Raw genomic sequence first — 27122 nt, 5'->3', positions numbered from 1 at the left:
GGTCAACATGATATTTATACGGACATATTTCGCTCGATAAAATATAAGTTTGCTGACGGAATTTTCCTTAATACTACTTAAATATCTGTAACTCTACTTTCTTACAACGTTGCAAATAGTAACTTGGAATATCAGAACGTCTCCTTTCTTAAATTATTAGAGACATAATGAATAATATCGCGTTCTGTATAATATTATCTTCCTTTATGTTTAACATTTTATTTCATAATGTACAACACGTAATCTTACAAACTATGTAGCGATGAAACCAACCATTTAGACCAAGAATGAGAATTCTATAGTAATGCACAAATGTAAATGAGATTAAATATGAAATAATTAACATATTGTAACATCCGAGCTCCGTTCATCGTATTTCGCAACATTCGCGATTCACGACACGATATTAAAATATCACTTTTAAAATCAATATTGGATTCGTAGTTATAATGTTAAACACTTGCCTTCATAAAATTAATGTTGGTAGTAATAGCAAACTATATCAAAATATAATTATAATCGTACAACCAATCGGCTTAAATCTATCTTTTCTTTCTGTTGATTTTTCGATTTGCACATCAACGTATGATTATTATCTTTAATACTGATTTCTCTTAATGTTTTTAAGAAACTACGAAGCCGTTTTGTAAAAATCTATTTCATCTTTAAATTATTTCCTAAACAACATAGAAAAATTCTTATTTGATCCTGCATGCTGATAATTATTTGTTATTAACATAAAAATTTATCAATTTATTTCCAAACTGTGTAGCAAAAGAGGGCCGTATCAAAATGGTCAAAATTTGTCCCGAATCGAAAGCTAAAAAACTAATTTAGCAGTGTTTCTTCGTATATAGAAGAGGAAAGTAACATTTATAATGCCAGAAAATATTGGAAAAATTGCTGAACAATAAAATGCCATACGAAATACGTACTTTATACGTGATGTTATATTTCGGTTATCTTTATTTTTATTCAATCAAAAACTTATACATAGTTCAATATAAAAATATACATATATTTACGCTTATTTTTTGATGCATTTTACATATAAACTTATAGATGATAGCCATTTTCAATAAACATGTATTAATACTTTTTAAATCACTCTTTGTCTAATCCAGAACCAACGGTGAGGATCAATGGTGTATTACTAGCTCCATTTTTGTTTTTATTCGTTTTTTATCATTTTTATTTTTATTTTATATATTTCGCTATTAAGCAAAAATAACTATGGCATTTTTAAAATAACTATTTTGATGTAAATAAAAAATATAATATTCTCTATACAATATACTATAAAACTCTAAAAGTAATACTATAATATATATAATATAACAATATAATATACAATGTATGTGTATATACATGTAATATATCTATTATAATAAAAAAATATATAAAATGAAATACTGTTTGATACTGAAAGAATAAACAAACAAAAATAGATAAAAATATATAAATAAAAATAATAGAAGAAAACGTTAAATAACAATTAAAAACAAAAACTCATTCAGTCAGTAATCATTTCGTCGTTAATCCTGGATAAGACAAAGAGTAATTTACAAAATTTTAATATTTGCCTATTAAAAATGGCTATTGTGTAAAAATCTGTATGTAAAATACATTTGGAAATTAACATAAATATATACAAATTTGATCATACTGAAATAAAAAAAAAGCTGAAACATAATGTCACGTATGCAATACATATTTTGTATGACATTTTATTGTGATTAACAATTTTCCCAGCACTTTCCTGCATTATAAATATTATTTTTTTCTTTCATATAGTATATGTATATGTATATCAAGAAACACTGTGGATTTAATTTTTCAGGTTTTGGCTCGAGGCAAATTTTAGCTATTTTTATATACTTCCCTTATAAACAATTTTTATATATTCTCTTTTATATAGAAAAAGCATATAAATTTATATTATAATCAAATTATGCCAAAAATCAATGTTTTTAGTCAATAATCAATTTGCATGTTGCATTCTTTAATTAGATATATATTATCATCATTACCTTTTACTCGACCAGTTTTGATAAAACGGTGTTTTATCTTCTTAAAACTGTCTCTATGCGCGCTATAAAATAAACTTTATGCTGTGCTTCCAATATTAATTTCCGGTAAGAGAAACGGTGACTTTAAAATTAATTTGTTCTCAAGCGATAAGTCACTAGAATTCAATCTGTCCTATGAAAGATGATAGTTTCAGTCTCTTCTGAATTGCATCAAGAAATTTATAATGTGATTGAGTACCTGAAGCGTACAGGTAAACACCATAACATGAAAATCGATATTTGCATGCATAACGAGTTTATTAACAGCAATGGTGAACTCCTGATCTCTTAATGACTAAGTTTCAAAATTTATGATCAAAGAGAAATAATACAATAATTTTAAGTATTTTTTATATTTCTTTCTCTTTCTTTAAAAAAGGTTTAAGTAAAATATATAATTATCACAGTATGCAGAATTAAATATAAAGAATTTCTCAATGTTGTTTGAAAATAATTCAAGAATAATAGAACAGATTTTTTTATGAAATAACTTTGTAATTTTTTAGTAATAAAATATGCGCCTCTAATCTTGGTTATAAATATAAAAGACTTGAAAAACGATATTAAAAAGCATAAATTCTTTGCTAAAACATCGATTTCACCTTGTTTATTATTTCAACTGTAAGAATTCTGAAATTATGCATACTAAAATGACTGATCGAATGCGGAACTGCGCGTTGTTATTTTCTACTAAACATCCCGAGAATTCCAAACTATGTACATAGCATTCAAACAGTCGACATTAACGAAAGAAAATACAAATACTTGTCTGTTTAAATTAAATTTTAAGAAACGAGTATTTTTGTCATATTACAGAACGTCTATACACGAAATGACTTTTATTTCTCGATGTTTCTGATGATGGAAAATCAGACAATAGGACGGTGTATACAGATATTTACTATAATTTAACCTAAATTTTTAAGGCTTTTATTTAATTTAAATATAAATGGTATTATTAGTAGAGTGTATTAAAGTCAGAATGTAGAATCAAGAATACAAACATATTTTTATTTTAGTTGTAATTATATTATTATAAAATTTAACTTATATATAAAATTAAAAGAATATATATATATATTCCACAAAATTATTTTAATAAAATACAATAATGAAATCAACACCAAGATATATATATATATAGATATAATAAATATTTTTTACGGGAAATATAGATACTTTATATACCATGATAAATATCTTTCGTTACGCATATTTTTACTCACGTGAAGGAAAATTCTAAATATCTCTCACAGTAAATTTATCTTTGGATAATATTTCTCAAAATATATTTTATGAATATGTTCCTTTCGCATGGATTATAATGCTGCCTCTAATTTGTAGAATGATAAGTCGAGATATACGTAGCAATCTTTTCCGCCTCTTTATACACCCACTGATAGCAATATCAATGGCTGTGCAAAAAGCAGATTTCACACGATTCATAATACGTCGATAACACACACCAAGTCGTGATTATAAACAACGAGCAGCAGGAAGCAATGCACGCACGTCATTACGTAAAGATGAATGGCGATTGGTTATGTAAGGTGCGGGAGTATTTATACGTCGGTCCAAAATAGTCCACAAACCACATTCGAAGGTGGCACGTTTCTCTAATAGCACATATGGTTGTCGACACACTTTTTTATTGGCAGCAAAGATATCGAACCACAATAAAAAAAACTCACATTTGATAAATTCAGTGTTAGATAGTAACTAGTTAAAACGTTAAAAGTTAAAAAGAAAGTTAAAAAGTTAATAACTTTTAACTTAACTTTAAGTTAATTTAGTTAATTTTAAATGCATTAAATTTTTACTTAACTAAGTTACTTTTAAATGTTAACTTTTTAACTTCTTTTTAAGTTAAAAATTTTTTTTATCTCTTTTAAATGCCTTAAAAAAATAATAAAATATAATAAGACTAAGGGCGTATATTCGTAATCCGTTCATATTTTAAGACCATCTTAAGTAATTTCTTAAGATGTGTGTTTGTGTGTGTGTGTGTGTGTGTGTGTGTGTGTGTGTGTGTGTGTGTGTGTGTGTGTGTGTGTGTGTGTGTGGTGTGCGCGCGCGCGCGCGCGCGCGTGCTAATACAGCCCTCTGATTGGCTTATGCTTTATGCCATAAGCCTTATGTCCGGATCTACAATAAGTGTTTTAAGCTTTAAGTCATAAGAAATTGACCAATTACAGGTCCATTTTTTACGGGGCTTAAGGCTTATTAAAAAGTAAAAACTTAAAAAGTTATGTTATATCATATGTGAATAAAAAAATTAAAAATTTAATTTACTTAATAATTTATATTGTAGTTGTTATTTAATCTCATTTTTAAAAAAATTAGGACATTTTGGACCTCAAAAATAATTTTTTTCGAAACTAACTTTTTTTTAACTTAAGTTAATTCAATAACAATTTAACTTTCGGTAAGTTAATTTTTATTCCTTCAACTTTTAACTTAACTTTATTAATTTTGTAAAGCCATTAACTTTATTCAGTCAAAAAAAAACATTAACTAATCCAACTCTGGATAAATTAAAGAATGCTGATGTGGTATTTGAATATCTATCCACTCCGTTTAAGAGGAAACTAGCGACTATTTATTATTTGTATTATAGCACATATTCCATATCACATTTACTAATGTAATAAATTGATTGCTCAGCCGAGGCGGATCTTGTTTATTTTTATTGTCCGATTTGTGAATGTTCTTTTTTACTTTTCCATTAATGTAATATGTCTTTAAAGCATAGCCGAGTGCAAACTATTTCCAGATTTGTTGATGTTTCGGATTACATATGCTTGCCTTGATGCTCTACTCGTGTGAACAGTGTACATGGTCGATCGCGGAGAACCCAATATTTCAATGTTTACTTATTAAGATTTATGACACATGTGATAAAATACTGATATCACGAGTGCTACATCCTGAATTCCGAGACTTTATACTCCAACAGTGAATCAAAGAAATCATAAAAAATAACATTTGCATATATATTTTTATATTTTTTAACAATATTATTACAAATCACATGAAATTTTGTAATTACTTAATAATTAAATTTGATTTTCGTAACACACTATTTCACATCTTAAATTTTTCAAAATTATGATAAATGCACTACAATTATATATTATTCAGTTATCCAATAGACTAATTTATTATATACATGTATGATGTAAATGCGAACTATTACAATAATTCGAGCAACGTACATTAAACACTCGTGCACATGCATTAATCCACTTAACGTCAGATAAGTAGGAGACATTCATATATAGGTATACGAACATATATGCAAACACTAAGTGATTAAAAGCTTTAAAATAAAGAAAATATTACATAATATAAAGCTAGTTTTACTAAAGTTTTACTGAATTTTAAATTTTGACATATGCATAAGTATCGTTTTAATATTTATTAGAAAAATATTTTTTAATAAAGTAAAAATTTGATTATTTTTCTTGAGGATTATTTTTATAATAAAAATTAATTAATTTGTCTAGTTTCTTTATACTTACAAATAATTATAATCATCTTGGATTAATTTCAACATTAACAAAATTTATTTTAACAAAATGCGTTTATATAATAATGTTAATGTAAGTATTATAAATATCTTAAAGAAAAGTCAATATATAACAGAATTCATTTAATATATAATTTTTTAATATAAAAGTATTACATAATGTAAAAGAAAGAAAAAAAACTTTAATCAATAAATTTGAGACGAATTCAAATTCTTTACGATAAAATTATTATTATGCTACAATATTATAATGTACAGCTTAATATAAGATAAAATTTCTTTATGAAAGAAAAATGGTCAACATGAAAGAAAGACAACATGAAAAGAAAACGATCTATGTCGCTAATAGCATATACGAATTAGTAGCATGCATATAAAACATCAAAACACAATTTTGAACACAAGTTCTCCAGGAAGTAAACTTACCGGGATTTGATTAAGATTGATGTCAGATTTCTCCCTGTTGGGACAATTTGCAGTGTAACCAGGCTCCTGATTGAATCGCTTGCCAAACTTCAGAAGATTCCTCATAATCATGGTATTCATCACGATGATGAGTACAAGTGGCACGATCAGACTCGCTATACTGTCGATGATGCTAATGATCTGCATAGTTTCTAGGTACTCAATCTTCAATTCGCACACCTCGTCTCCGCCCTGGTTCTTTACCACCCCAGCAGTAACGAAGGAGTACGAGTGACTGAGTAAGGCGAGGATCGTTAATATCAGGATGATGGTTTTTGCACGCGCTACGGTGCACATATGCGGTCGATGCAGTGGATATTGAACAGCGATGAATCGCTCGACGGTGAAGGCGACGATTAGCCAAACACTAAGTGAACTGCAAACTGCGCTTACGTACACCAAAGTTTCGCACCAGCCATTATTGTTGAAGACTTTCCATCCGATCGTGCTATTAAGCCAGACGAGAAGCAGGGACATGAGAAAGCTAAAATCGGCGGTTGCTAACGCCGCCAAGTAATAACTAGAGCTGCGTAGCTTTAAATGCGTCTTAAGGAAAACCACGCATGACAACAGGTTGCCTACTAAGCCCAATAAGATGATGGATGGTATGTAGTACAGATGGCAAAAATCCAGAAGAAAGTAGAGCGAGGGGCAAAAGCCATCCGATTCTTCTTCTATGTCGAAAATCGTGTCAAGACTGTGATTTTGATAATCGTAGAATGTTAGGTTCGACCAGTCCGTCGGCGATGCTGATCTTCGGAATCGCGACAGGCCGCCGCCGATCGTCCCTGGTATTTGTTGACATCTCAAATCTTTACTTGATAATTTTTGAAACACGAACATGATTGCTCTCGATTGTGAAATAATATTGTCAGAAAAAAGCTTCCTTCGACGCACGTTGTTCCAAGAAACCAGCTTAGTCGGTCGCAATGTGCAAAATACATCGGTTTAAAAAACACATTGCAATATTATTTGCCATTCTCCAGACTCATTGATATTGACACGTCGTTAATATAGACCAGGCCAGTGTAGATCACAGAGTATGGAATCGAATGCTACAGGCAAAGTGATTGTCCATCGAGAATTCCCAGTTCTTTTTCGGAGTGCATAATTCACATGTCAATTTGATCAAATCTGTTGGATAAGGTCGTATGTATTGTGCGTTTGACGAAGGCCTGTCAAAGTCATAGATATCGTTGACATAAACCACAATAATGTCCTACGCAGAATTGTGTTAAATATTTGAATCACGCGTAATAAGCACTATAATACGTTATTCGACAAAGATTCTCTGTTTTTTTTCACAAGTGTCCAATGTGACGCTGTGTAAAAATTAGTTAGCAATGAATAATAAAAACTTAATATAACTTTTCTAAATTTGTAAGCAATTAATAATAATTATAAATAATAGATTGCAATATCATTGACAGATTTAGATCGAAAATTAGATGTTTGATTCACATCAAAATCTACACATCTTTATCTAATTGAATTTTTAAAAAAATCCATAATATTAAACTAAAAGGTTATTTGATCTGACACACTGATTGCAACGCGACGCATTCCGCTTCGGACAAACGCGGCTGGTTGGAGGTTTTCCAACGTCGCTGACACGGACCATCGGTAGCACAGGATTGCGTTCGTTTGTTTTCGTTCAGCGAATATTTTTTCTGTCTAAATGTCCATTTGAGTGACATAATGAATCGTTTACACTTTAAGTTCGATTACGTTCGATTCAATTATGTTCGCAACAACATGCATTTGAACAATGCAGTTCCACGTGCGTGCATTTCGTTCGCAATTAGATTCAATTCCACTTAACCGCAAATTTACGGGCGGAACTATTTTTCGGATTCCATGATAATTCGTATTCATCATTTGGCTTCACCAAAGCGTGTGCTAATTCAATTTTGAGGAAATCGCGAAGTCATTATATTCACGCCAGTTGAGCTCAACATAACATGTTAAGTTATTGAGTTGTATCTTAATAGATAGTGCTCTGACGATACAGTTTTAACATAAATTCGATATCCATGTTAATTCCACATTAAACCGCATAACATGTAAGTTAATTGAATTGACTTGCAATTTGCAAGTAGAGTATAGTATCAAAAGCAATTATCGAAATGGATTTAAATACAAGTGGACGACAATAATTCACGCGCAAAATTTCATATAATACAGTTCGTCTTTCATACAAAACCTTTATATCCTTTATGATCCGCATAACGTACCATATTAATAAGAACAAAAATGCATCGTCGGTCGCAATTCAATACATTTCTTCGCATTTTCATTAACGTGGTGTAAAAGGGAAACGTAATGCATTAACAGTGCACTTAATAGCATTCTATAATTGATTTCTTAATTAAATTAACTATTACTTTTTGTTTATTTCGCGTGCGACTAATTATAAACCGATATGTTTAATACATTAAAAGCTTTCGCAGCTTGTAATATTACTTGATCGCGAGATAAACGCGGAAATGTGGTAGAGTTGATAAACAGCGTTTCCGCAAGAATGCAATTTCATTGTACAGTTTACTTCGGTACTTGTTCAACCTTGGATAGATTTCGAATCTGTAGTACATAGTTTGGCTCAACAATTGTAATTTAGAAGAATTCAATGTTTCTCCAGAATACTATAGCTGTTCAATATGTCATACATATTGAACAGCTATAGTATTGATTTATACTTACATCTTTTAAATTATATTTAAACTTTAATATCTATTAAACTAATTTTCATATAAACATTTTTTATCTGTTGAATTATTCGGATTATTGAATTTTTCGCGTTATTAAGCTATTATCAAATTGTTAAATTAATATTTATAACTTAATATTTAATTAACAGGGTAGAAAATATATGTAATTTTGAACAAGACAGATATAAAATTACCAGCGGCACTTTTAAATCATGTGTCACAAAGAATAAAACCATTTACGTCATCCGATTCTTTTACACGCATTTTACTTACCGTTTAATTAAATTGTATTATCAATTCAAACGTATGTATCATTCAATATACGAAGTATATCGCTCCTTAAATAGAAAATATGTAATTTTAAACAAAAAAGATATAAAATTACCAGCGGCACTTTTAAGTCATATGTCATAGATAATAAGATCATTTCTAGCATTTAATTTTCTACACACACTTTTATCATTTTAATTTTGCCTTTTCTCATTTTCTCGTTCGTCACCACACATAGAAAATTCACAGACGAAGATTGAAGATATAATATATCTTCCCGATGTAGCGATGTTGCACAGCATTATTGCAGATACATTTAAGAATTTTCATCGTCACTTTATCTGATGAGGTTTTTTCATGATTTGATTAAAATTCCACAAAAGGTCGTCTCATTCCTTTCTATCGACCCTTAATCCCTCTAATCGTCGAAAACCCGATTTCTTTTCCTTGATACTGAAATTGTATGATTAAAATCTTGTCAAAAGATTTCCGATATTCAAATTTTTTGTAGCTTTAATCGTAACTAAAAAATGTAATGAATCCGTAATTTCCGTTCAAATTGAAGGAAGATCGCAAAAAACGTTTGAAAACGTACGTTTTATTTATCACTGAGAATTTACTGTCAGTTTTATCGATACGATAATCAAACTATCTAGTTTGTTTAAAGCCTTGATTTAAAAAAAACTAAATTTTTAAACAATTCGATAAAAACAGCATTCATTTTAAAATTCGTACTTTTTGTATTTAAATTTATCTCACATAAAAATGTCCAGAAACCTTTCGATTATTTTCTCCCGGAATAAAACTCTTTGATTCCCTAATGTGAAATCAACAGTAAAAAAAGGCTACAAGTTTTAAAATACGATCCACCAAACGCCACGCGTGCGAAAAATTTGTTTTACAATTTTTACACTTAATTAAAACCGTCAAAAGGTAGGAAAATATACGCGTCGTGCGTTGAGAAACGTCGACGGGTAAACTGGGGGAGCGGACCACTCTACGAACGCATCTGTGCCAGCCGAAAAGTTTAGCCGCATGCGCTTTATAGGGATCCTGCCGGCGTCACGACGGACGCCGCTGACATCGACGTCGCCAGCGTCGTTGGGTTTCGCACTATTATACGTCTCACAATTTCCAGGATATAATAGCAAAGGAAAGAGATTCGTACTATATACATGTTTAAATCTAAACAAATTAGGAAACCATCGTGGTATTGTGATTTGAAGAATCTTCAAAATCTTCACACAAGCGAAAATATATTACTAGATTTTCGATGAGCAAAATATTTTAATATTGACGTATGAAAAAAATACTGTTAGTTCTATGTGAAAAACATCTCATTTGAATTTCGATTAGAGATAAATTGAGTTTTTTTGAGTCGTAAAAGATTCCTCGCCATCACATCTACGTGAAACTTTCTAGTGTTTCTATTGCCCGTCTCTATATTAGGAGAAGGATTAAAAATGACCTATTTGAATAAATTTTTTGTTCAATGGCGAGCAGGTTTTATCAAACATTTTTACTAAAAGCTTCAATAGGTTTTATTACAAATCGACGATATTTCACAGAATTTTGGGAATATAAGTATATTTTAGTAGATGATACATCAATTTTAATTTAACAGAATTTTATTTCGCAATTTCGTTCGATTTAAAGCTAAAATATTTAATGTTAAAATTTTTTAATGCAAAAAATGCCGGTTCTTCAAAATATGATTTTTTGCTAAAATTAGATATTGGATGCATTATAGGAACTGGAATTAAATCGTTACATTTTTCATGTAATTACACGGAAAGATCTAACAATTTTGCTAAAGTTTTTGTTAGATACAGATCCAAAATAATTTTGTGAGACTATTAAAATAATTATGTAGTATATTCAAGTATGAGTAATTTTGCAAAAAATTTTGACATTTTAACAATTAGCTTGAGCATATTCTATACAATTATTTTGATGGTCGAACACAAAATTATTTTCATATCTATCTTATCTAGCTAATTTTTTAAATATTTTAGTAAAATCGTTCTTTTCATCTGACAAATCTCTTACTACAGTGGATTTATCGTCTACATTTCCAATAATTTCTATATGAACGTATAATATATCTAACAAATGTTGAATATATGTTTAATTATGCATGAGTTATTGATTACCATTATTACATTAGCAAACATTAGTAAATGCTCAGCTTTTTTACAAACTTGATAATCGATAATGCGAATTGCATTAAATCCATTTTGCTGAGAACATCAAGTTATTTTTCTGTAATGATTGAAGATCTTCAATGACTATCAGATATTCTTTTAAAAAAAAAGAGGAAAAATGAATATATCATCTCGATTTTATTGACTAATCCTTAAACCACAAAAATAAAATATGTACATAAAAATTAATAGTAATTATATTTCCGGCGTAACGAACATAACAACTCGGATTTTTGAATCTAGGAAGAAAGGCAACGTATCTTATATTTAAATTCTATTAGGTATAATTTTTTTTATTGAGTTTTATAAAAATTTTAAGAGACAAATATTTATCATTGAGAAAAATATAAAACTATATTACAATATTTATTTTAATATTGCTTGACTCTCAAGAATAATATTTTAATTAATATATATATTTGTTTAACGTATGTATATTTTTATTTAAACGATTTTAATCGTCTATGCAATCAAACCTTACTACGTTAGTTTTCGATGGCTTCGTTAGTAATGTAATTTTAGTGCTACGCTGTTGAGTAATAACAGTTTGCTAGCTTCTGCACCCGTCACAAACTACATTTGTTTAATAAGTTATATTATACATTATGTTTGATGAAAAGATTAACAATTGTTTAATTAATATTTATATAAGAAAGAAAATACCATTTTATACCACTTATTATTACTATAAAAGTCGTCTTAAATTAAGATTTGCTATGGTAAAATATTTATGCAACTTGTATTTGATTAGTTCTGAGAAATAGGATAATATAATATTATGTGTTATATTTGACTTACTAAACAATAGGATTAACAGCGCAATGTGGAAATGGATATAACTCGAAAACAAACTTTGCACACAAACCTAACCGAATTTCGAATATGGCACAAACGTAGTACAAACTATTTTACAGTTTACTGTGTACAGTTACTGAGCGTTTCTATTTTCGAATAAAATTCTACATATAGCATTGATGTGCATAGACATTTGTTACGATAAACACTTTCGGTTTATAGCTCTAGTTTGACACATTATTGACTGATATTAACAAAGAAACAAGAACATGTTGATAAAGCCTTTTCAGATGTATTAATAAAATATAAATTTTTATATATGCTCTTTTATATATACAATAAAAATACAGGTTTTAATAGAAATAGTAATTAAATAATATCTGAATTTTTTCAGTGTTACAAAGTCCTAAAGCACACATGTACAAGTTTGAAAGGTCAATTACAACCAAATGGCAAACCGTTTACAACAGTTATCACGTATGCATTGAATCCGAAAGCTATAACAATAGGACAACTATATGGCGAGTACGATCTCGATACACGTGAATGGTAAATAATATTACCCGATATTATATTAAAGAATAAAATTCCGAAATTACAGAACTTTAATTTAAAATTATTGTTAGATACATGCTCTGCATTATGTGCTAAAATTATAAATGCAAGCTTTTAAACTTGAACAATTTTTAAGATATAACAACAAATTTCAAACAAAATATTTTTCATTTAAAACAAAATTTATTTTATTAAAACATTACAATTACAAATTTTCTAAACCTTAACCCGTTTATAATAGTAGCATTGATGAAAAATCGATAAATTTTATATAAAGTTTCTTTCTAAATATTTTTCTTTATTTTTTACCTAACTTTTATTTAATTTCTTTAAAAAAAGTTTCAATTTAAATAAAACTTTTTCCATTATGTTTATATATAACAAAGGAGAATAATAAAAAGGAAAGAGCAGACAAAAAGAAAAAAGGGATATTATCTTAAAAGGGAGATTATATATAGTCTGCTCGTGTCAATCGGTAATCATCAGTATAAGTTTCGGTTTTCGTTTGCTTCATAATCCAGAAAATTATTTCATTGAAACTTTTCCATAAAGTTTGCGAGATCGTAAAGTTTGCAGGATATAATTAGATCTATTTTTTAGTTTTATTGTAAATAACTTTTTCGTGCTAAATTTAATAAAATATTTGCTAAAATACATTTATATATATTATAATAAATTCTCTTGAATATTATTATACAACTGAATTAACATACAATTAGCTAATATACAGATATATTTTATGATGACATATTTAGTTACTAATAGGGGGTATGAAATTCTATATAATACCGATAAAACCAGAAAATCTTCAAAATAGACACGAAATTCAGGATATTGAATGCACCACACGTCCGATTTGTAGGACAGATGGAATATTACCAACTTTAATACGGACGGATATAGCAACGGCAGATTGCGATAAACGGTGGTATATTTTTGATGGACCAGTCGATGCAGTATGGATCGAGAATTTGAATACTGTCCTGGACGATAATAAAAAGCTTTGTCTCACATCGGGGGAAATAATGAAACTATTGCCAACTCAAACCATAATGTTTGAAGTATCAGATCTTCGAGTAGCCTCACCGGCTACAGTTTCAAGGTAATGAAAAAATTTTATAAATTTTAAATATCGTCTTAACAGTTACAGAAAAATGAATAATATTAATATACATATTGAACTGCAAATTCAATATCTTCCTCTTTTAACTTTTTTATACTGTTAATCGTTGAAATGTATATTATTAAAAACGGCACAAAGATTTTTTCTATTTTTGAAATATTCAGAACATAATTTTCTTTCTATTAAATTTGTCTGCTTTAATTCAAATTGACAATAAATAAAGCTTATAATTATTAATAGAGACAAGAAGAATTACACAATTTTTACATTCTATGATTTGAGTATATATTAATCATGATTACTAATGAGTACTAAAGAAATTATCTGACAGAGAAAAATCTAACAAGACACAAAGCCATTAATTACAAAATTATCAATAAACCATGATAAATAATTATAAATATAAATTAAAATATATACAGATAGATGTAATGTACGTAATAGCAATGTGATCAAGGATATTAAATAACACAAACACGAAAAATACATTATTATTTTTTAATTTGCAGTAAGTAATTATATAAATTAAAAGAAATATAATGCACATAATGGCAAACTTGTTCAGGGATAATAAAGAAAATACATTCCTACGTTTTAATTAAAATAATTACCGTCTAATATATTGATTAGATGTATACATATATTATTATAGATGTAGCATGGTATATATGGAACCAGAAAATGTAGGTTTGCAACCTTTAATCGATTGCTGGATACGATCATTACCAATGGTAAATCAACATTTTCTTTACAAAATTATTTTTTATATTTAAATATATAATAATAAGATATATAAAGAAAGGATATAACAGAAAATAAAGGAAAGAATATTTATTTATTTTAAAAGATAATATTATTTAATTAAAATATTAATTAATTATGTATTTGTTCTTAAATGTATCTTTTCTAAATATATCTTAAATACATCTTTTCTTGTATTAAGATTTATATTAATGATGGACTCGCTAAAATAAATTGTATAAATTAAACTTTGTAGTGTAATTTTAAATTAATTTGTAATAATACTTACAATTTTAATATTTTCCAGTTTTCAAGTCAAATGCCTTCAGTTAGCAATAAATAAATATAATTTTGTATATTTTGAGAGTTTAATACAATTATAATTTGTATTATTTCAAGATTACCTAATTATAAAATGCAGTTACGTAAAACTAAGTTGTTTCTATTTACTGTTTCTGTAGACGATGAGCGATTACATCGAAGAAATAACTGAGTTAACAACTCAATTGCTGCTTCCCGGTCTGAAAATTGTACGCGAGAGTTTACGAGAGATCGTAAGAACCGTAGATTCCGCCGTTGTTCAATCTTATATAAATCTAATGAACTTCAGAGTTAGACCGATGGCCGGACGTGAAGAAGAAGCACTACCAAGTTTAGCTTTCCAAAATATTATACGTAAGCAATATGTGATTGTAACTGTATATTGTATATGAGTAACGTTAAAGATTAAGTTTACCACAAATAACAAATTCAGAGTAGTGCTTTAAGCCGCTTTAGAACGTGCAATTACCGCATGTCTATGGCAAAGTCAAGTTAAGTTCAATAAATCTGACTACGTACTGTAAGTACAATACTATCGGCTTCTATTCATTAACAACTTGTAATATATATTAAAATCTCAATCAAAGATCGATTCTGTTTGCAGATTTCGCTTTAGAAGACTTTTAAATTAATACTAAAAACGATATGATCAATATATTAATCAAGTCTCAAATTATTGCCATTAGAGAATCAGAATAATTAGCAAATTTTTATTATTTTTAAAGGTTCAGTATTATATTTATTGTACAAAATTACTAAGAACAATATTACAAAATTTATATTATACAGCGGATTTACTGTCACCATGGACAGCTTTCGCCACTGTTTGGGGATTAGGAGCAACTTGCGATTACAAAAGCCGCTGCATATTTAGCGATTGGTTGAGAAGAGTACAAAAAGATGCCGAGCATAAAATACCATTTCCAGAAGAAGGCCTTGTGTTTGATTATAGGTATAAATTAAAAGATTATAGGTATAAAAAAAAGAATGAAATAAGGAATATATAAGTAAATTAAAAAAACAAAATTTATTTTTACATTAACTTTGTATAAAAATTATTTATTTAGAATTTAGTTTATATATAAGAATTAACATGTTAACTCACAGATAGATTTTTACAAGAAAGAGAAAAATAAAGAAGAAAATCTAAAAACACAAAATAATAACAATTAAAATGTTGATCCTTATAGAAAAATTAAACATTATCTTTGCGAATCGATATCGGGTCGTTTTCTTCAACTACATTGTAAAAAATTATTTATAGTAAGTGTTTTTTTACAGCCTTACATAATTTTAATTTACATGATCTTTTTCATTAGATTTTGACCTTCAAAATTAAAAAAATCATTTAATTACGTTAACTTTAAGTAAAGATATTAAGATATTTAAGTAAAGATATAAAAGACATTAATTTAAAATACACTGGATTCGCGAATACTAATTAAGGAAATTTCGAAATAAATACCGATTAGAGTTAATATCATTTTATAATATTTATAATAATTTAATATTATAAAAATTTTTTAACAATTGTTAATACACTCGTATGTGAAATATCACGCGTAAATATATTAGATAAACTTTTATTTGTATTAACAAAAAATATTTTTCCTTTTTATAAGAATAAAACGCTTTTATTTACACATAACTTTTTGTGTGAATAATGCGAATTAAAGAGAGCAAATAATTTAATCCTTTATACATGTTTATAAAATAAATTAAACGTGACTGTATATATAAAAGTAATAGAATATACTATTCTACTTTTACAGGTTACACGATGGTGGATTCACTGATCCAATCGAGGGTCAAGAGCCAATTCCACCAAAGTGGTACAAGTGGTTGGACGGAGTTTTATCTATCACAGTAAAGCCAGAAATAAAATACATGGGTAAATTATAATAACTATTTTATCAAGAAAACATTTGAACAAAGTTAAATATTCTATATTTATAGATGTAAATATTTTTCTTATTTCTTAACAGAACATGTAACTAATTAGTTCGTTAATTATTTGATATAATGATGAATAAACAGCAAAGAGAATCAATAATGAACAAACAGCAAAGAGAATCTCATAAATGTTAGAAGATAAAATATACAGAAGATGTGTATTCATATTTTCTTTACTAATGCAAATAGATAAGAAAACTTTATTTTAATTTGTTATTAAAAGAAGAGTTTTAATTTTAAATTTAATAAAAATATGTAAAACTATATAATGAACAAATAAAACAAAAATATATTTTTAATAGTTCTTGTTTAAAAGAATAAATTTTAATTTTAAGAATAAAAGGATTTAAGAATAAGAGGAGTCCATTTTGCTGTGTTTGTTTGTTCTTCATTATTATAGATTTAAGAAGCTAATTAGTTTGTCAAAAAATCGATTACAAATTTATTAATAAAAAACAATTCTTGATAAAAAGAACAGTTATTGATAAAGAAACATTAGTTTGTACAACGTTTAGAATGTATATATATATGGTTTTGTGTTTATGTAATATAAAAATTTATCAATGTAGCATCTCTCGATAAATATTATTTGGAAATATAATACAGAAATATTATATCTTGCCTTGCAACCATTGTATTTATTTGTCTCATATCTTTTTAATACAATTTCCATATAGGTATAACCATCTAATAATAACATTAAGGTCAGGTGTGACTCTATAGCTTCGGCTATGTTCACGGCGGACACACTATCAATACTATTGCATCATTTTTTGTTGTATATCTAATGAGCAATAAAAATAGAATGACACAATAGTACCGATAAGCGCGCTTTCCAAGCACAACTGAAGTCGTGAAGTCATATCTGATCCCGATTAATTATTTATTCTTTTATCTCTAAATAAACGGAGGAACAAATTATTGTTTATTTCTTTTATCCATTTTGTATGTAAATTAGATGAAAAGTAAACAGAGCATTGGATCGGATTTAATCCATTTTGAATACGTTTTAAAAATTACCGTACATTAGATTAAATTCGATATGTATTGTTAATTTTTTTAAACTAATAGAGATATCATAATTTACAAAGATATCATATTTTACAGACATTACAATTCCAACTATAGACAGCGTACGAAGCGCAGCATTAATCGAATATCTCCTCACTAACGAGACAAATATACTTTGCGTGGGTACAACCGGAAGCGGCAAAACTCTGACGGTGTCAGCGAAACTGTCACGTAATATGCCGAAGAAATACATTTGCGATTTTATGACGTTCTCGGCAAGAACCACGGCGCATCAAACACAGGTACAGCAAGAGAGTGAATTATGTATTTCTCGAACAGGAAATGAAATTAGTGCCTAATTTCTTGCAGGATTTAATTGACGCAAAATTAGACAAGCGACGCAGAGGTATCTACGGACCGCCTATCCTGAAAAAGCAAGTTTTCTTTATCGACGACTTGAATATGCCGGCACTGGATACGTGTGACGCTCAATCACCGATTGAATTAATTCGCCAATTCATGGATTTTAACGGTAAGGGTAATTAACAACATTATAATAACGTATTCAATTAATTGATACATGAATCATTCAATACATAATAAATGAACATAATAAATGAACCTACATGAGGAAATAGCACAAGAATTAAATTAAAAGTGATTAGAAACAGAAAGATGATCGCAAATATATTTGTTTGTAATAAATTTATATAGAATTATTATAAAATTATAATAAATATGTATTTTAATTACACTTGTGCTTAATTTTAATATGCGATCTATTTCTTAAATTGTACGTAGTTGTAAATGTATCTATAAAAAATATACAGGAAATATTAAAAATTATCCAGCTTTTTGATCAGAAAGAATTAACAATACTTTATATTCTATATTTTATATAAATGAATATAAATTTTATATCTTGTAAATTGTACAACAGACGGTTAATAAGGATCAACAAAAGAACACGAAAAAAAAAAATGTTTCTGATCACAGCTAATTCTGATTAGTTGAAATTGCATTAGCTACTATAGCTATGAAATTTGCTAATACATACAAAGGATTTGCTGCTATAGCTAATATAAGGACGTGATAGCAAAATATGCATGTCTGTTACAGTCAGTTTATTTAACAACATGAAGTTGGTTTTCATTGTTATCGGATATGTCCGTGTAAAAGAAAATTGTCTCTACCACAGCTAAATATGGTTTGCTGAAACTATACTTGCTACCAAATTGTCTGCTACACAGAAAACGTTTGCTGTAATCATCAATATATCGACATAATAGCAAAATGCTTGTCTGTTACAATGATAATATTTAGGCCTTACAGCTAATGGAAATTAGACCTCGCAGACACGACGTTAGGTCCATATAATACTACTGAATTTAGCTGCCATACCTAATTTTTAGCTGTGGCAGCTAATCCTTTTTTCCGTGAACTTTTTATTTTTATGTAACTTCGTAATTTCGTAACATAGCTCAATATTTTTTACTTGAAAGATTTGAAATCTTATTCCGTATTTCCCTCTTCATTAAAATCTCTTTTTAAATGGTTTCGTCACAGTTAGATTGTGCCAAAGGTAAAATTACTTCTTAAATTAATGAGAACTCCTGATCTTGTAAAAGCTCTTGAGATAATTGGATAATTTTACTTACAAGAAAATCAATATTTCTTAAAAAATAATACGATATAATATATGGAGTTGTCGTAATGACTGTTTTTGTAGAGTACTCACTTCGAAAAACGGAAAAAGTTTAACAGCTGGAGAAAAATAATAATTCCTAGGGTTATGAAATACTTGCTTCTAGTACGTATGATGCATTGAGAATTCCACAAATTTTAATAACCTGTTTCTACAAACGTAATATTCCCCAAGGCACTCATGCCATTAGAATCGATCTCCTACGTGGGTGGAATCCAATAATATGGACATATGCATCCCACATATGTCCATGGAGAAATATTAATATATTTTATCCACAATATGGAACGAATTATGTAATTGTGGATCTTTCCATAAAAAATTTTTAATAATATATTATTATTCAATTATCTTATCATCTGATTACTGAGTAAAGGTTCAATAAATTAAAAAATTCTCAGGATCCTTATTTCTCTCATTAACGCTTTTCTTGAAAAAGAAAACTTAAAACACTAATTAAACGAAAAATGATACCTTGCTTATCTGATGCGACAAAATATAACCCGTAATTAGCAATCAAAATTTAGTAGAGTTAGATTTTCCCTAGGGTGGTATGACAAGAAAGAGATCGGATCCTTCAGGCTGATTGAGGACGTGAATTTCGTCGCAGCTATGGGACCTCCCGGAGGTGGAAGAAACCCAATAACTGCTAGACTTTTACGGCATTTCCATATTATTGCATTTCCAGAGATGCAGGACGATGTTAAAGTAAGTTTGTATAGTATGTGTAAAACTACACGTTAAATACGTTAACGCTAATTGCTTACATTTATCGACAATCATCCAAGAAAGATCGGTTGTGTTCTTTTTATTATTTAGAAATAAAAATGTGACATTTCGCTGAAATCATAATTTTAAAGTAAAAAACGAGGTTGTTGATTGGATGAAATTTCTACGTAAAATTTCAAACATTGTATGAGATTTCAAATAAGAAGTAAAAGAATTCTATGTCGTATAATCTTATGATTTTACATTCATGTTGAGTATAAAAAATATGAATCTGCGCATAAAAACTTAAAAATATACAGAAATATATATTATAAGTAAATAGCATAAAAAAAGGAGAGAGAAAGAGAAATCTCTAAATTCAAAATATCGACTTAAAATTTATACTAAATATGTATATATGTATATATACAATATATTAAAATTTAAGATTTAATTATTTTATAACATTGTATGTTAAAGAATATTATATAACACAGTTGATATTCTTATTGAAAGAATATTTCATTCAAGAGTAAAAGAGAAACTAAAAATTATTAATATAGCAAAGCTATATCAACTTATATATATATATATAACATAATTTTTAATAGAATTCAACTCAACAATTTTAGTTATCATGTAATTTGTATATGAAGAGTTCGATAAGAAAATTTCCGAAGACGCAACATCTTGTTACACTCGGAACTGCACATACTTGACGCGTATGTTTCCTTCCACTACGTCGTCAGGTTTTCTTCCATCAAATTGACATCCACACCCAGTCGCGTATAATCGCGACTCGTAGAAAAGACGGAACCTGTGGCATCATAGCTTACACTGTTTACCCTATTCCTTCATGTTCAATTAGATGTCGTAAATCGAGATCATAACGACCATAATTTATCATAATCACCTGCCCGGTTGATACAATGGGGTCCATAATGAACCCCGTCGGACTCCGCGCACCCGCGAGACCTTCTGTGCACGTTTCGACCAAGGTCGACGAGGCGGGTCTGAGTTTAAGTATCGCTGATTAAATATTCATGCCAAACACATTTATACCTCCAGCAGAGGATTTTCTCGGTTCTTATACATTTCAATGTTATCAACGTTAATTAGTTAAATATTGAATCAAGAGTGACGTTATTATGAATCAAGTGACGCAATAAATTGAAACGTCGCGCGACGTATAAATTTTAAATAAAATTTGGGTAGTAACTATTTTTTAATATAAGCGTGTGGTTGGCACGTTGATTGCGTTATAGGCTGTCCTCATTCCAGTTTTTTGTCTATAAACTCTGAATTAAAATTCAATATTAAAGTTAATCTTTTATTAAGAAGTCTCTTCTCAACCCTCTTTTTAATTTTTAAAATTAATCTAAATATTTTTATTTACTTAATTAAAATTGTATTAAAGTAAATTTAACTAAGAATTATGTTATAATTTAAAAAAAAAGAATATATAAACACTAATTTTAATTATTCAAGGAATATATCCAAAGAAAGAAGGTTATTTTTTATAAAAGCTAAATATTAAATCTGTATATCTTCGTAATAATATATTCAACATACAAATTTATGGATTTAACTAATTACATATTTAATTTACAGTCGCATATCTTTAAAACAATTCTTGACTCATGGATGTCGAGCATACCAAAATTTTATGATCTACTGGACGACATAGTGGGTTCCACTTTAAAAGTTTTCACAGTTATATGCAACGAAATGTTACCAACTCCCAATAAATCGCATTACACCTTCAATCTTCGCGATCTAAGTAAAGTGTTCCAAGGCATTCTTATGGCAGACGCAAAAAAAATATTAGTTAGTATAATCTTTTTATTATGTGAGTGGAAATTACATAAAAATAAATCAAATAATAAAATAAATCCTATTTTCAATCGAAGCGGATCTCGGTGTTTAATATTTATATGCAAATTTGCATATACATTTTTCCGTTCAGTAAACTATGTTGTTTGTCAGACTTGAAATGTAATCATGAAGCTGTAAATAACATTACAAATTACAGTTCTTTGCAATATATATTAAATATATATATGTATTTATGTTTCTATAATATATTTATATATATTTATATATATTTAATGGTGATGTTATTTCAGTTTGATTACGTTTCTAATCCAACTAATCAAATCGGCGCACATTTATAGAAAAGAAAAATGTATTTGCAAAGAATATGAATATTATTAAGCACCAAAATGCGCTTCAATCGAAAATATAATTCTTTATATTACGTAATTTTTTAATATCTCTAAGTTAAAAATTAATTGTATCTTATTTAAATAAAAAGTAATAACGCACTTGCCAATAATAAAGGATTTTTGTGTACGATGGAAAGAACTATAACAGAATTTGTGCTCAAGTGATTAAAGTATGTGTATGGTCAGACAAATCTTCGGCTCTGATTCATACATAGCGCCTTTGACATTGAACGAACAATATATCGTTATTATTGATGTAAAAAACGGTAAATCTGTTTCACAATAAGTGTAGAAAATAACCATTGCTCAAGTAGCTTCATATACGACAAAGCAGGTCACTCTACGTATAAATCGATAAACGTTGCTTGCGATTCTCTTTAAAAGAGAGATTATTTTAATCGGATTTATATAGTTTTTCATTCATATACTGTCAGCGTAGAATTAAATGCTTTGCGTGTGTTTTATTGTCAAAAATACGTGTTACTATGGAATTATGTCTATCGGAAATCGACACGTCTTTCGCATTTTTATGCAATTCATTAATTTCTATAGAAATTGTTTTATATATTGGATAATATTTATATCACATTTGATTAATATTTTTTACGTCATACAGGTTCGCGAGAAATTATTATTACTTTGGTATCATGAAAATATTCGAGTCTTCAGTGATCGCTTTATTAATGACGATGATAAAAAATGGTTTGATCAGCTCTTACGCGATATATTGAAGAAAAAATTCCATTGTGACGCAGATGATATTATCGGAAAAAAACCGTTATTTTATAACGATTTTTGTAATACAGTAGGAGAATATGAACAGATAACAGACGTCGAAAAAGTAATTTACTTTCATTTAAATTAACACATAACTTAACACATACATAGTATTTAACATAACATAATAATTTGTAAGTAATATCTTGTAAGCGAGCATTAACAGTTAACAATTTGCAACAATACTTATTAATAAATAAGTCTGACAATAAATAACAATAAACAATTAATGTAAAATTTAATAATTAATATAAATTTGTATGTGCAATTATTGCCATTGAACTTTAAAACACTTACAATTTAAAATGCAAATTTAATTTAAAATATAGATTTTTTTGCATACCTTATAACTTCTTTATATTTATAAATATAATTATAACATTTGTAAGTATAAAAATAAGTAATAATAGTGGCTATAAGACAAAAACAATAATAACAATAGGGCATTGAATCACAAAACGCACGATTTCAGTGGAGAATTATAATTTAAATTATACAAAAGTATAGACGTTTCGGTCTATATTAGACCGATTTAAATTATAATATAATTCTCCACTGAAATCGTGCATTTTGTGATTCAATGCCCTATTGTTATTACTGTTTTTGTAAGTATAATTGTAAAGATTTTGCTTTACATATATTAATCCTTTTTATAGATGAAAAATATTCTACTTGTTTATTTAGACAGTTATAATGATTTAACGACATCACCGATGCAATTAGTATTTTTTGAAGATGCAATAAATCATATTTGTAGAATCACACGAATACTTCGACAACCTGGAGGAAATGCCTTACTGCTTGGAATGAGTGGATCAGGTACGCTGTAATTATTTAAGATTAAAATATATGAAAATATTGAAATGTTTTATAATTAATAATATGTTTACATTCTATGTATATGTATATATATTTTTCTTATATATGCGTCTTCGTCTCTCTGTTTAAGAACTTATATTGTAATCTGTTGTAAATACGGAACAAAATACGTTTTTGTTCTTACTAGGACGTCGAAGCTTGACAAAGCTTTCATCGTATATCAAGGAATACAATTGTTACCAGATTGGAATCAGTAAAGCTTATACAACTCACGAGTGGAAAGATGACATTAAAAACATAATGCTAAAAGCAGGGTTGCAAGATCAACCTATTGTCTTTTTCTTCTCTGACATGCAGGTAAAATGCAGACCAAAAAATGTGGAGTTAAATGAAAAATGTATAACTTTCTAAATGCTCTTATCATTTATTTAATTTATATATTTTATGAACAAATGCTACTGCATTTGTTAAAAGAATATATTTGATATTAAAATGCATCTCGAAGAAATATTTTATAATCTTAATAAAAAGTTTCTTAAAGAAAAAGAAACAAGATAATTTACTTATGTGTGTGTGCAGTAATCGTAATTTATAGATAACTGCGTTTTCTCAAACTGAGACTCCATTTCCATATTTAAACTGTATCTCAGAGATATTCCACGAAATTATACGTTCTTGTAGATAATGAATGACTCCATGCTGGAGGATTTAAACAACATCTTAAATAATGGAGATATACCGAACATATATCAAACTGACGAAGTAGACAAAATATATCAAGCAATGCGAGTGCCAGCACAAAAGGCTGGATTACAAATCAATAGAAGCAACCTTTTCTCCATTTATCAGAAAGCAGTCAGAAGCAACTTCCACGCTGTCATTACGATGAGGTATTTTTACTGAAAAATATAAATGTCTGTCATAAATTTCATTAATAGCGTTTTAATATATTTATTCAAGTTACGTTGCAAATTGATATAATTATACTTATAGATTATTATACTTAATAGAATTATGTTTATAGAATATAAATGATCAATTTGTAACATAACTTAAATGAAATCGTTATAATCGCGATATAATCGCAAAGTATTTTTGGAAAATTAATGAAATTTATGCGATGTTAGTAAGTTTTTGCAGAAGCAAGAAAACATGACTTTTAGTAATAGTTCTAATAAAATACTAGATACGCAATACTCGAGTCACGTAGAAATATTATTTGTCACGATATAATAAACCCACGATAAGGATTCACTGGCGAGATTTGTACGTTTATGACGAATGGACACGATTCTGATATATCGAATGTCACAGAGCTTTTAGTATCCGTGAAATCATTAATTTCATTTTGCATCACATATGTCATGAAATTAAGTCATGTAAAAGTAATCTCAGAGTGGAATGTGATAAATATGGCGCAAATGATATTAGCGTAAGTTTCCAGTAAAATTTATTGAATGTTATTTGCTAAAGAATCAATATACGTATTCGGCACAATTTTGCATCATAATCAATGCATTTGGTCTGCGTGAATATCTTATAAATATTTTAAATTCCATTGAAATAAACACTTAAAGTGATGAAACTATAAGATCGATGAATTCGAATTCTAACAAATTAAATATCCTATACAGTCTTTTATCACTTCTGAAACTTAAATTATTGAAAGTTATGCAAAAAGAGCATTTCTCAAAAGTATATAAAAAGAATTGAAATTCGTTTAATAATTCATTCGATAAACTAAAAGTAGTTTAGAAGCTATTTTCATTAGACAATGTAAAAATATCGTATTTCTGTTATTTTTTATATATTGTCGAATTATGAATTATAAATATTAAAAATAGTAATTCTTAATATGATTATACGCAACACGTTTGTATATTGTTATTTAATTCAAAAGAGATGTAATCTCTTGAGAATATGATAAATTCAGGATTATGAGGGAAATTACTCTGACAATGATGGAAAAGTAATTATAAAGTCGTTCAATATTGGTAGATAGATAAAATATGGAAATGACAGAAAGACCAATGAGAAAATATAGATTATTGATCGACAAATTTAATTTCTTTGCATAGACAGTACTCCATTTGATTATCAGTCAAGTTTTTCATGGAATATGCAAGTCATTCACGAGATATTGATTAATTGAAATTATCAATTTCGTAAAAATTTTGTCACAAATCTATAATACATTGCATTTAATATGTTTCTTTTTTCTATGATCTTTCTATCAATAATTCCAAGATTATTTATTTCTTAACCTATATTTTTATGTTTTTCGTTAATATTTGTATCTTAAAGCAAAGGGAATTTTATAAAAAATGATATTATTTATCGATCTTTTAATTCTTAAATAAAATTTTAACCTTTTTATCTTATTTTATTTAATAAGTTCATATATAATAATGTTATATATATGTAATACTATATAAAATTTATTATTATTATATATTTATATATGAAACTATGATAATTAAACAATATCTATGTATAAGAAGATTTGCTGAACTATAAGCATCTAGAATATAGTCTTAAAGGATTTAACAAATTTTCTGCAACGAATTGTTTAAGGAGATTTGCTGAAACACTGTCTAATATGGATAATAAGCAATATATCGAAAATAAATTAATTAAATTAAGTTCAAAGCATGTTAATTAAATAGTTATTGTTTATCATGAAAATATTTGTAGAATATTTGTGAAACATTAAACTTATAAATTTTTACAGAATGTAATTTACTTTTTCATGTTGCTATTTGAGAGATTCTAAAATTTAATTATAAAACGTCTATGATTTAATCTACATAAAATAAAAAAAATTTAATCTAGATATCTCACCATTAATTTCTAATTAGCTTAATACATTTCCAATTTCAGCCCGATTGGAGATACATTTCGCGCTTGCATCAGACAATTCCCGGCACTAGTAAATTGTTGTACTATTGATTGGTTTTGCCCCTGGCCGGATGCCGCACTTCAGGTTTGTACAATACAATATAGTGTGACATAACTAAAAATATATGTCTCAACGGTTTTTTTATTATAAGTACCTTTAAATGACAAAAATCAATATTATGTCTATTTTAAATGTCGATTACATGCATGTAGGGTCTCTTTAAATATTATATATATATATATATA

The 27122-nt window shown here is 27.8% G+C and overlaps 2 protein-coding genes across 2 annotated transcripts in view; one reads left to right on the top strand and one right to left on the bottom strand.

Annotated features, from left to right (window-relative positions):
• LOC108723488 (thyrotropin-releasing hormone receptor) overlaps positions 1–9096 on the bottom strand; it is a 39377-nt gene extending 30281 nt beyond the window's left edge. Inside the window, exons 1-2 of the mRNA XM_018449295.1 lie at positions 9045–9096; positions 6025–7385 (exon numbers count right to left, since the gene is read on the bottom strand). Coding sequence (XP_018304797.1) covers positions 6025–6906 — 882 coding nt within the window. The 5' untranslated portion in view covers positions 6907–7385; positions 9045–9096. The remainder of the gene's footprint in view (positions 1–6024; positions 7386–9044) is intronic.
• Positions 1–27122, top strand: part of LOC108723499 (dynein heavy chain 1, axonemal) — a 107340-nt gene that overhangs the window by 55376 nt on the left and 24842 nt on the right. Inside the window, exons 24-38 of the mRNA XM_018449319.1 lie at positions 12435–12589; positions 13458–13697; positions 14371–14449; positions 14921–15134; positions 15570–15732; positions 16553–16671; positions 17841–18046; positions 18114–18276; positions 19997–20157; positions 21769–21984; positions 22999–23223; positions 23816–23978; positions 24166–24335; positions 24660–24868; positions 26859–26961. Coding sequence (XP_018304821.1) covers positions 12435–12589; positions 13458–13697; positions 14371–14449; positions 14921–15134; positions 15570–15732; positions 16553–16671; positions 17841–18046; positions 18114–18276; positions 19997–20157; positions 21769–21984; positions 22999–23223; positions 23816–23978; positions 24166–24335; positions 24660–24868; positions 26859–26961 — 2586 coding nt within the window. The remainder of the gene's footprint in view (positions 1–12434; positions 12590–13457; positions 13698–14370; positions 14450–14920; positions 15135–15569; positions 15733–16552; positions 16672–17840; positions 18047–18113; positions 18277–19996; positions 20158–21768; positions 21985–22998; positions 23224–23815; positions 23979–24165; positions 24336–24659; positions 24869–26858; positions 26962–27122) is intronic.

Source organism: Mycetomoellerius zeteki, unplaced genomic scaffold (assembly GCF_001594055.1).
Source record: "Mycetomoellerius zeteki isolate Tzet28-1 unplaced genomic scaffold, Tzet1.0 scaffold106, whole genome shotgun sequence".
Taxonomy (NCBI): Eukaryota; Metazoa; Arthropoda; class Insecta; order Hymenoptera; family Formicidae; genus Mycetomoellerius; species Mycetomoellerius zeteki.
Note: the sequence above shows the minus strand (reverse complement) of the source record. Positions and strands in the feature narration are given on the sequence as shown.